At 47.1% G+C, this 12,709-nt stretch overlaps 1 protein-coding gene across 1 annotated transcript in view; it reads left to right on the top strand.

Annotated features, from left to right (window-relative positions):
* LOC138567510 (LITAF domain-containing protein-like) overlaps window positions 1–12,709 on the top strand; it is a 174,375-nt gene that overhangs the window by 118,860 nt on the left and 42,806 nt on the right. The window contains exon 3 of the mRNA XM_069645776.1: window positions 6,707–6,790. Coding sequence (XP_069501877.1) covers window positions 6,707–6,790 — 84 coding nt within the window. The remainder of the gene's footprint in view (window positions 1–6,706; window positions 6,791–12,709) is intronic.

Raw genomic sequence — 12,709 nt, 5'->3', positions numbered from 1 at the left:
AGAGGGAGTCGGTGGGGTGCCCATGGAAGATGACCAGGGTAGTGGGTGTGGAAGAAGTTCATGGTATGTGGCAACACTGATTTCGGTTTTGGAGGGGTTTAGCAAGAGGTGGTTTGTGGTCATCCAGAGCTCTATGTTGAGGAGGCAGGAAGCGAGGTCGGGTCGGGTTTTGAGTTCAGGAGTTTTAGAATTAGTTGAGTGTCATCAGCGTAGTTGTAGCACAGGATGTTGTGTGAGCAAATTATTCATGGGAGGATGGCCATGTAGAGATTGAACAGGAGGGCTGATAGGCATGCTCCCTGTGGAACTCCTGTGTCGACTGGTCGGGCTTGGGAGGAATAGGTAGAGAGTAGGGTTATTTGGTTCCTATTTTTGAGGAAGGATGCTATCCATTTGAGAGCAGTTCCACAAATTCCTAGGGAGTGGAGGCGGTCAAGGAGGATTGAGTGGTTGATTTTGTCGAAGGCGGCGGATAGGTCAAGAAGGATTAATGCGGTGCATCCCGCAGAGTCTGCCATGTTTTTAAGATCATCCCAGATTGCAGTTAGGGTGGTTTCGGTTCCATGTTAGGCTCTGAAACCTGATTGAGCAGGTTCTAGGAGATTTGTTGGCTTCGCCAAAGGCATTTAGTTGGGAGTAGGCAGTTCGGTCGATGAGTTTGGCAAGGAACTTGGTGTTTGAGATGGGGCGGTAGTTATTGGGCTCGAGAGGGTTGAGGGAAGGTTTTTTTTATTAGAAGTTTGACATGAACTGTTTTGAATGCGTCAGGAAGAATTCCTGAGGAGAGGGAGTAATTTATGATGGTTCTTGCGTGTTCTCCTGCGCAGGTAGATGCGAACATTTCTTTGAGGTTTGTGGCCGGGTCCAGTGGAGAGCCGGATGGTTTGTGGGCAGAGAGGAGTTTGAGAAATTGGTCAGCTGATATTGGACTGAAGGAGTGGAACGTTGGTTGGGTAGTGGTAACAGGTGGTGGGTTGGCCGGTATGGAGGGTGGGTTGCCTGGTGGGTGTAAGAGAGCCAGTTTGTTGGTTAGAGTGTTTGTTTTTTTGAGAGCTGTGGAGTAAAAGTGGAGCGAGAGTTAGTCGCACAGGGATTGTGAGGGGGTCGGGACGGTGGTGGTGCAAGATGGTTTGGTGAATTTGGTGATGATTTTGTGCAGTTCTTTGCTGGGTGTTTTTACAGTTTAGGATTCGGGAGTTGCAATGGGCTTTTTTTGCTTTCCGGATTTCGGCCTTGTACTGGTGAAGGTGATGGGCCAAGGTGGATCTGCTCATGGGTGTTTTTGTCTTTCCGCCATTTGCGTTCTAGGTATTTATATAGTTGTTTACTGGTCTTCAATTCAGGTGTGAACCATCTAGGGAAGAGGCCACGGCAAACTGATGGTTTGCAAGAGGGTGTGAGCAGCATTAGTGAGGTGTTGAGCCATGAGTTGAAGGCGCCGGGGGTTAGTTGATAGGCAGCTAGGCGGAGGAGAATGGAGGAGTGCGTCGGCTAGGTCAGGAAAGATTATTAGTTTCTTCCAGCACATGCGTGGCTTCGGAGGTGGAGGTTCAGGTTCCGGTACGGGGAGCGGGTTGGGTGAGCGAATGGTGAAAGAAACAATGAAGTGATCGGACCAGATGATAGGGGGTTTAGATGTATCAGGTTGTGGGTGCTGAAGATGGCATCAAGAGTATGTCCTTTATAGTGAGTCGGGCCATTTAAGTGGGGTTGGAGGTTAATTGCATCTAGGCCGTCAACCAGAGAGTGTACCATAGGATTGGTGGGAATGTCAAGCCATATGTTGAAATCTCCTAGAAGGGTGAGGTTGGGATGGTTTAGTTGGAGGGTGGCAATCGAGTCGCAAAGGTTGTTTGAGAATTGTCCATCATAGCCAGGGGGTCTGTCAATTATTAGGAAGCTGTGGGAGAACGAAGGGGGAAGGGATAGTTCAATGAGGAGTGATTCGCAGGAAGGAATGGAAGGTTGGTTGTCGATGATTGAAGCGTGGAAGTGAGACTTGAAGGCAAATGCTATTCCTCCTCCTCCTCTAGAGCAGAGGTCTTCAAACGGAGGTGCGCGCCCCCCCTGGGGGGCGCGGCCGCCGCCCAGGGGCGGGAGGGGGGGGGGCGCCAGAGCCCATCATGAAATGTAAACGTTTTTTTTTTTTATTATTATTATTTTTAGATTGGAGGAAATGGGAAGGGGCAGCTCACATGGTCAGACTGAGCCATACAACGGTCTTAGGCACCAATGAAAAAATGCCCAGCAGTTGCAAATGGATATTCAGTGTTTAGTCACAGACTGTTTGAATAGTACCCAAGGGGTTGTTTTTTGTTCAAATGTAAACAAATGGTGATATTTAAAGAATATTTATTCAGCAACAATGGTCAAAAAAGTGGCCCATTTTTACTGGCCTACTCTAGCATTTTGCATTTTTGGTACGATCATCGTCCTACTGCCCTATAGGCCAGTCCAAGCCTGCCGGCTCATCCATAATGGGTGAGAGGGCATCCACCCATGGCCGCCTTACCCATTATGGAGGAGCCGAGGAGCCAGCCCAGTGAAACACTGAGCACTCCCTCAGCTGCTTTTTCCAGCTGAGGGAGTGCTCCTGGGCTGACTGAACTGTCAAAGGGAAACTCTGTTTGCCTTTGACATTTTATTTCCCCAGCCGCACATGATCACTGAGCCATGCAACTCTGGGGGTGTTTTGCTTCGCCAGCCTTGCATAGCTCATTGGAAATGCTAGCTGGGGCACTGCATGTATTTATGTGCGAGGGGGGTGCTCCTGCACCTCCTCGCACATACGGGCAGAGCAACCTGGAGCGGGGCATTTTAGCAACCACGCGAGGTACGTTTTATGGCGATTTTATTTTTTATTTAAATATGTATGGATGTGTGTATGCTTGTGTTATGGGACTGTGGTGGTAGCAGGATGGGCGGCAGCACTGGGATAGTGGTGGTAGTAGGGTGGGGAGAGCCCAGGGTCTGTAATGGGAGTAGGGTGCGGTGACGGCATGCAAAAGTTCATAGCGATTTCTACATACTGTCCATCTGGCACTTTTGGGGGGGCCCGGCCTGCCCAAACTTTGCTCAGGGGGGGCCCAGGCCAAAAAAGTTTGAAGACCAGTGCTCTAGAGGGACGGTTCAGTGGGATCAGCGAGTAGTCAGGGAGGAGGGGAAGGGGGGAGGGCGGAGGCTTCAGAGAACCAGGTTTAGGTGATGAAGACCAGGTCTGGTTTGTCAGAGGTGAGGAGGTCAGAGATGCTGTGTCTGTTTATTGCTACGGATCGGGCATTAAATAGGATGCAATTCACTTCGGGAGATGAGGTTGATGTCGGAGCTGTAGAGATGGGGGAACAGGTGGGAGAGGGTGGAAACTGGGGAGCGAGAGGGGTGGGGTGGTTGATGGTCGATGGTAAGAGTGGGCGAGCAGAGAAGTTGGCAGGTTTCGGGTGGGAGTGGATAGACGCGTGTTTTGGTATGATTGGGTTTGGCATGGGGGATTTGTGTGTGGGGATAGGAGTTTCAGTTGTCGTCGGTGAGAAATCGAGGGACAGTGGTTTCAGGCAGGGTGAGGCGTGGGGGGAGGGTGGTGATTGGGAGGGATGAGATGGTGGGTCGAGACAGGGGAGGCGATGAGTGCCGAGAGAATGAGGGGGACCAGGTACATTTCCTCTTTAGTGTCTTTGTTGCGATTGGTGTATGCGAGAGGGTGGGGGTACAGAGGGCATGAAGGATAAGGCTTCTGTTCTTGCTAGAGCTAGGCGTGCAGTTTTTAGGGAGTGGAAGGAGTGTGGTCGAGGGGGGATGATGATGGGGGTTGATGGGGAAAAACTGGGGTTGCATGATTGCTGAGCGGGGTGTGACTGGGGGGCTAGTGAGGGGAGTGGGTATGATCATAGTAGGCTGATCGGTGGAGGGGTTTGGAGGAGCAGTGGTTTTAGGGTGGTTGGCTCGCCATCATGCCCCTCTGGCTTGGTGTTTGGAAAGGGGATAGGTAGGGGATGTGGTGGAGGGTGGGCTGAAATGGGAAGGGGGTCGGGAGGTAAGGCTGGCAGGAGGGGGGGCGGTGCACGGGGGTCGTTTCTGGCAGACCTTGGTGGGTTGGGTGCACTCATGGTTAGTAGCTGTGATATAGATGGGTTGGAAGATTTCGTTCACACTATCCCACTTTAGCTATAACACTGGATGTTAACTGCTCACTCTTTCTATGATTAACAGTACCACAGCAGTACCTGCTGTTAAGTACAGTTTCAGATGCAAATTACACTATATAATTGGGCTTTGAAAGTTAAGCTATACCACTAGGGGAGATTATTCACGGTTTCTAGTTCAACTAAGCAGGATGATATTATTCATGTATTTTAAGTTTTAATGTTCTAATTGCAAACTAGGCTGCAGATGTGCCTTTGGCAGTTTTGAAATGTAGCTAGACCATAGAATATGCTATTTGGCAGAGTTGCAACTACAGGCCAGTTACGCTGTTAGGTAGACTTTTTTCTAGCACGCTTGGATACAGGTATGCTAATTGGCAGAAATTCGAATGCTATAACCTTCCCCTGTCTCTACTGTGCAACCTGTGTTACCCGTTACCACTTGCTAGTGCCTATCCCCTCCTCCAATGTACCATCTTTGCCACCTGATATCTCTATCACCACCTTCTCTGATTTTGCTTTCTCCCATCTGCTTTTTGAGCCTCTTCAGCGCGTAGTTATACCCACTCCTACTCTCTGCTACTGCCACATCTTCTGTCTCTCCAGGCTCCACTTTCTCCAAATCGCATCAGTCGCCACCCACCACCAAATTTGAGCTTCCTCCAACCCCACCAACTAATCAGCCTTGCGTTATATTAATAGTGCTCTCCCTGGGTCCCGCTTTTCGGAAAGGGGCTGCACGTTTATCTGGTCATTGGGGCAGCAATGGGATTGGTTACTGCACCTGGCCTTGCTTTGACTTGCCCTCCATTTTGGGTTTCATTCTCCCCGGTCTAGCATTCCTCGGCTGTCTGTGGAGGGCACTGGTCTCCTACGGCCACAGCAAAAAAAGTCATGCTAGATGCTCTGGGTAGTCGTCTAAATTCCCTTGAAGATGTAGAAATTGCGGGATCTTTTTTATTTTGTTGACATATTGTGTCCTAGGTTAGGGAAGACTCTGCTGGGAGACCATGCCTTTGTAACAGGTCATTTCTGTGGATCTCGCACACAAATCCACGCTCTAAAAACTGCGGACTTTGCACCATTGTATCCAACATGCCCTGACTTTAGCAATATCATGACAATGTGGCTGCCAGCGTGTGAATGAAAGTGACCCTGGGTAAAGCAACAGGTTTCCTTTTTAGGGATTTGACTCTTTCTTAGGAGAGTGTCAAACACTTGCAATTGGGGAGGGAGGGAGGGAGGATCTACTACCACTGTCCTGCGCTGCTGTACTTTGGTACTGTGGAGGATCCAGGCCACCAGGATTGTTCTGACTTAACTCACTGGGGTGCAGGGATGGGTCAAGGCTACTCGGGCGGTCCTGGACTGGGCAGTTAAGATCGTCCTTGGCCCTGTGAAGTGGACTAAGTGGGGACAACCAGTCGATCCCCTCCACACCACCAGCTTAGGGAGCTGCCGGGCCTCGTGAGTTCACTGCTTAGTCATCCAAACCAGGCACCAGGCCTAGTCTCGCAGTACCTACCCGTAAGACGTGTGCCTAAGGATCGTCAATTTCTTATTGAAACTGCGTTTGGCATTGTTAACTGTAACTGACATCACTGGCAGTTGGTGCAGCATTTCAGATTGGCTTGTCTGTGTGTTTGGGACTGCAAGGAAACCGTGTAATATTTTGTTACTGCCCTTTGTGCAAGTTGGGGCGAGAACAATTATTTGTTTGATAACGTATCATTTCAAGCTATCTCCTCTTGGAAAGCATGGAAGTGGTGGATAATTGACTCAAAGGTCAGGGGCGGATTACTGGGAGGCAGCTTCAATTTAAGCCAGTCAAGTGGCACAGCGAGTAGAACACTCGCTCGCTTTAACACCCGTGCAGAGACTGCTGACGCAGGTTAGAATCCTGGCAGGGCCAAACTCAGTCGATAAATGAGCACCACACAGCGTGGGTAATAATAAGCAGCGCTCAGATAACTGAGGGTTCGTAGCGCTACATAAATGTGAAATTATTAGCACCATAGGTTCGATCCCCGGGTCCGCGCAGAAACCTCTGGGTATTAAGCGCGTTATAAATAACATATCATATATCATATCAAGGTCATTAGCCACTAGTTTTTAAAGATCTAAAACTAGCTGTTGCTGAAAAAGAACTGTATACCGAGCCTCTGGACTGTAATACATGTGTCCATTTACAGAACGGATGCTTGCATACCATAGGCTACATAAAGACCCTATAAGAACCGGGGAAAGAATCTGCACTTATAACTTGACTAATTGTATTGTGATGAATAAAGTTTTGTTGACTTAATGTTATTGCCAGTCAATTATGTGCAAACTATTTTAGTTGTGTAAATATGGGGCTTTATTGTACCGGATTATAACTGTATTTATGTTCGACAACTTTTTCAAGCAAACATGTCTTGTTTTTTTGTTTTTATGCTGTTAACCTGAAAGCTGCTTCAGATGTGGTCATCTAGTTATGTATGCAAATGACTTCTGCATGATGCATGTGTGTGCACCATTCTGGTTTCCAGCCACACTCACTCCCTGTTTGGTTTCATTCTTTCTAGCTGCAATGGGAGGAAGCTATCCACCGCCACCAGCCTATGGAAGCGCACCACAAAACTTTCCACCAGGAGGAGGACAGCCTCCAGGTAATTCCAAATAACCTTATGAATGATTGGAAACTCAACTAGGAGTTTGACCGGGTCAGTGCGCATTCCCCATGCCGTTTATATTTGCTTTGCTGGGTGAGACAAAACAAATGTTTCCATATAACAAGGGGAGAACTGAGTGAACGCTGAACCAAACCCACCGAAAGTAAAAGATGAGACATAGGCCCTCATTACGACCCTGGCGGATTTTTTCCGCCATCGGCGGACTTTTCCGCCATGGCGCAAAGTCCCTTTACGCCATGGCGGATGGCGGACTTACCGCCCCATTCCGAGGTTGGCGGGGCGGTAAGTCCCCATTGACCCATTTACCCTTCCCCATTCCCATTTCGGCCCCATAGGGCTCAATGGGAGTGGGGAAGGTGTTAATTACGCCACCGTACACTACGGTGGCGTAATTAACACCGAGGTCCCATAGCGCCATGGATTTTTACGCCCGCAAAAAGCGGGCGGAAAAGTGACCATGGCGCTCTGGAAACTCGTAGTTGGCGGTAAGGGGTCGGCGCAGCTAACGCTGGCGTAAACCCCTTACCGCCAGGGTCGTAATGAGGGCCATAGACCTTTGACGTCACTCACTTGCCGAAATGGAGTGCTTAGATTTGGGGAACCTTTGAACTAAGTGCTCTGCAAACGGATTGCATTCACTGGTTTCTTGTGATGCATTCATTTCCTTTTTAGTCTCCATTTTGTTGATTAATTTCCACTTTGTCAAATACAAATACCAAACTGCATACTGATAAATCAGGAAAACCGCGAATGGCGTAACTATATAATAATCCATCTGACTAGACTCGTCATCCAACTTGGTCATCAAAGTTTATTTTGGATTACATAGAATCTGTTGGGTGGGACTCCAAGGTATGCCAGAGGATGGCTGGGGGTCTGCCTGACGTCAAGGGCACAACACCCTCCACAGAATAAATGCAAGACTCCGCCAGCGGCAAGTTCAAACTGCAGTTTATTACAAGTAAAACTAATAGGGATCAATACAAGAAAATGGGAATTCTCTGGTACATCTCAGCTCTCCCTGGTGCGCAGGCCAGTTTTGTGCACGTGTGGCATGGGCCCTTCCCGAAAAACCTATCATCACTGGGGATTGGGGATTGAGAGTACTATTACCCATAGAGGATCCCTATAGAGGTTATTCTACTTGTCCTTGCATGTCGGTGGCTGGCCTGCCCCCTCCCCAAGCCCTATAGAGGTTATTCTACTTGTCCTTGCATGTCGGTGGCTGGCCTGCCCCATCCCCAAGAAACTATCTATTACATTGTTGCAAAGTAATGGGATTACCATTGGTCCATGCCCCTTGCCATCCAACCCTAACTTTCTAACTTCTCCCCAGGCCTGAGACTTGGTTCGGTTCTCAGCCCCCTGTGCACCTCTTCAAGGTGATGTGAACAACTGAGTCTGTATTGTAACTTGTGTGTATCTCCTTTGCCTATGAAAATGTGCTCCTTATGTTGCAACCCTTGTTGCTGTCGGCATCTCTCTTGCTGGGATCGGCTCTGCTTGCCCACCATAGGTGAATGTCCATTGTTTCGTCTGGCTGTACCACATTCTTAGAGACCACAAAATCGAGCTCTTCAGCTTGCATTTATGAGGAATTATGTTTTTCTGCAGTTTATCGTCTAGAGATTGCAATGTGTCCGCGTATCTCTGACTTTGGCTCTGAACCTGTTTCGTGCACAGTGCAGCCTGAATCAGCTTCTCTCATCTCGGGCTATGTGTCTTTTGGGCCGTCTGTAATTTTCCTTAGATGTATAATAGGATTTCTACATGTTCATGCTATTTTAGGTACTCTATACATTAATCGCACATTGTCCTATAAGGATCCATATATCCCTGTAGTCCCATAGGGTTGTTTGTGTTTAAGCATCTGCAAGCTTGCTCAGGAGCTCTTGTGCCTTGCGGTTCTGCATTACTGCATTTGGCTAATGAAAAAAACAACAAAAGAATTGACAGTATAAATATGTGTCTGTTCTCTAACTATAGAACTGTGTAAGCATGTTCTTTGTGTATGCGAGTGCATGTCTGGTTAATGCGGTGCAGGACTGTTAGTGTACTTCATGACTAACGCTGCTCCGTTGAGGTGTCACTAATGACGTCTGCATCATGGCTTCTTGGTACTTAGTCGAGACTGTTCATATAGGCGTTTCTGTCCACGATCCGGTTCTTCTGCTATACCTGTGAAGACTTGTATTGGATTCGGTCTGTGCGGCTGACTGAAAGGATACCTTTCAGTGTACTTGTCAATCATTGGTGCACTCAGGATTTGTCCGAAATAAGATGGGTGGCTGCGAGCACTTCTGGCTATTTGTCCTTTCATGAATTAGTGGGTGAGAAGGGGCATTCGTGGGAGCCTCTATTCAGTCCCCCCTCTGATTGACCGGTTGACCAGATCATCATATTTCACACCTTTTAGCTCTTGGTTGCCAAATATTTGTAATCCCTCTGAGGTTTCCATAATAGACATGATCGTCGAATGTCCAGTACATGAACTGCATACTCCTTCTGGGTTGCACCATGCCCATTTTCCTTCGTAAATCTTGGTGTCAAATGGATTATCTAGCTGCATTGCCACAAGTGGGAATAGTGGACAGTCTGCTATTCTCACTCTCAGCTAATCTCTTTCCTCCACTATTTTGTCCTTTGCTCCTGCTATATTGACATCCATCAGCACCTTCATCCCAATACTGTTCTTTGCTGTCTTTGGGCACTGGGCGATACAGATCTTTACCATGTATAGTGCCAATATTAGTGCCCTACTCTTACTTTCAGTTTGTCTTATCCAACTGAACCTGTAGGCCCTTTAAGTGAGGTACCGCTATATGGGATGGATGGGGATGCAGAAGTTACTCCTACACCAATAATAAGACTGACTCAGGAAGTTGGCAAATTTTGCTGTTTTCTTAACAATGATCTAAAACTGGGAGTACAACGGACGTCTCACAGTTCGCTCTTGGCGAAGTACATAACAAACACATTTATATACATACTATGTGGCAAAATAAGAAAAACTAAGTTGGATTGTGGTAGGTCAACGGGGAGCATCTAGGTATACTTTCTATGGGGGAAAGGATTGTGATTGGGTCTCTAAAGTCAGGTGGACAACTATGTCCACCCCTAGTGCAAGCCATCTTCAGTGTCATAAAATACACAACATTTCATTGGGTCTTAAAGTATAGGGCTCTTTGCTATGTGGCCCTCCACAATTGGTTGGCATGCTTGTAACCTTCTGTAATATTCCACTCGCTAGCAGAACGCAAGCTGGTACCCCAGGTGCTAGTGGGGTGGACTTGACCATGCCTCCCCACCCAATTAGCCCATCCTTCATCATCACTGAAGCTGTCTGCCATTAGAATAGTCTTTGAACTTGGCCTTTCAAAGTATAACTGCTCCTGGGAATAGAAGAGCGTGTGAGCATGCTCTTATCTTAAAGTCTCGGCGTAGCTTGCCCAAAGTATATTTCCATGCGACCATGTGAAAGGAGACCGTGTTTGAGCTCCTTCTTCGTATATAATAATATTAAAATGAATTAACCTGGCACTCCATGTCTTTCCATCGCACCTTAAGAGGAGATTATCTCGCCACTCACGTTCAGTGTATCTTTCCATGATAGATGACCAGTTTCTTGGCTGCTTCAACCTTTGACACTCTGCCAGACAAGCCTTCTCGATTCTTCCTCCATCGTCAGCTGTTCTTATTCTACTGCACCACACTTTCAGCCCTTCTGCTCATGGGGTCCTAGTTTGCTTAAACACGACGTGGAACATACAGATTCTGTATAATGGCGGCGCTGCCTGCAGTCTATTCACTATGTGTAGCCAGCCTTCATGAATACTTGGTTTACTTGTGTTACTGCATCTGTACAATTATAAAACGGGTTGCAGTTTCTTCTGTGCTCTTTGCACATGCAATCTTCATTCTGCACGTAAAGGGTCACTCGATCCTCAACTTTGTCATCAGATTCTATATGGTCTATTCACCTTCTCTCTTGCAATCTCTTATTGGCATATCACCTTCGCTTCATGTGATGCCACCAGTCTCATCTTTCATCCATCTTTATATGTTCTTCAGGGATCTCTTTCAAGAGACGGTCCGCTCCCTCACGGATACATAAAGAATGGTTTTCTCAATGGATACCTTGTCTCAAAGGCTTTTTGTGTTATGGGCATCGTTACAGGTGTCGTGCTCGTCACTATTTCCAGTTCCCAACATATAATCAAAAGAAAGGGCGGGGCTTCTGGCAAAGGCATTTGGCTCCTCCTCTACACAATTCTAGTCCTTTCCAGCCCCCTTGGATTCTTCCTCTATCTTGGCATGCATCTTAGATAGCTGTGTTACTGCTTCGGTCAGCATGCTGTTAACGTCGTTGGCAGGTGTGAATGTGCAACAGGAACTCCAGATTTCTGCACCTACTCCTCCTTCCATTGCTGTGAGGAGTTCCAGAATGTTCCTATTCTGGAGCGCCATCTACCTTACTACTCGGAGCTCTACTTTTATGGCATTGAACCCATTCACTGTAGAGTTTATCATCACCATGAGCTCCCACCTGGTAATCTGCAGCCATTTTGCATTTGTATACGTCTGTATAGCTGGAACTACAGTTGCAAAACATTTCTGTTCTGATGAATAACCTGTGCCCTGGTGGTACATTTTCTAGAGACATTTCTGACTCTTCCAAGAAATGGTTGCTTCTTTTCACTCTGCTTACTTCTGCCGGCTTCTTTTCTTCTCCTATGTGTTCTTTGTCCACGGACCTCTTTTGTTAGTGTCCATTTTTGGGAAGTCATCGAACTTTTGTCCTTTTGTGTCACGACCAAGGATGGCATATTGATATGCACCAACAAGCTAACTCCTCCCTAGTTGGGTGGCAGCTTCCCGTATGCCTTGGACCCGCATGCCCAGTAGTTCAGTACTGCGGTGCCTAGCTTCATCGATGCATGTTTTTCTATTCTACGACATCCTGTGAGAAATTTTGCACTTGCGGCCCACTCTTTCAGGCACTTGTCATTTTCTTCTTGTACTTTATTCACTGGTAATTGCGCTAGGGTGTGTGCCTTGCTTCCCACTCCTCCAACTTTCCATCCATTCTCTGTGTACACTTGATCATACACAAGCATCCGTATTTCCCAGCAACCAGGTTCTCCTCCTACCTCCTTCATCCTTTTCCAAGGGCAGGGTAGTTGTTTCAACATTATAGTCTGTGTCTCCTTTCTGTGGACCGTCAATTATATATTGTATTGCTTCGTCCAATGCCAATAATTGTTCATGTCGAGAGTCTTTATGTAACTGTCTTTGTACGGAAATGTCTCCTGAGACATCCATATCAATGATGCTGTCTTCTCTTGAAATCTTACTCCAGTTGTTACCATCGACTGATACATCAATCATTGAGCTCTTGCTGTTGGTATCTCTGTTGCTATAAATGCTCTGGAGGCACTCATGGCATAGTGGATTAACGAGCAGACATAAACAGGTCTCCCCAGTGGTTTCTTTACCTACTTTAGTGATGTACTTATACCACATTTTAGACACTCGAGCAGTTTCGGTGAGATAGATCTACCTCCTTCATGTTTGTGTCAATACTGCGTTTACCTCTCCTTACTATGCTTGCAGTACTCTCCTGTCCACCTGACATAGTTGTTCCACTTGCTGCGGTTCGGGTAATGTTAGTAGAGGATACAGCGGTATTGCGAGCAACAAGCGCAATTCTCCAAAATATGAATACAAATACTCCACTTGGAAATAAGACACGATAAAATAAGCACATTTTTATTATTTCACCCATTTTTACCTGTGCTGCTGGTTCCATGTGCATCTTTTGACGATATAGTTGCCCTCCTGAAATATGCAAAACTAAGTGTTAATGTGTTAGTAAATCCTTAAGCCCCGTAAAAC

Source organism: Ambystoma mexicanum, chromosome 2p (genome assembly GCF_040938575.1).
Source record: "Ambystoma mexicanum isolate Mex_15411 chromosome 2p, UKY_AmexF1_1, whole genome shotgun sequence".
Classification (NCBI taxonomy): Eukaryota; Metazoa; Chordata; class Amphibia; order Caudata; family Ambystomatidae; genus Ambystoma; species Ambystoma mexicanum.
The sequence above is the reverse complement of the archived record's forward strand: the minus strand, read 5'-3'. Positions and strand labels throughout refer to the sequence as shown.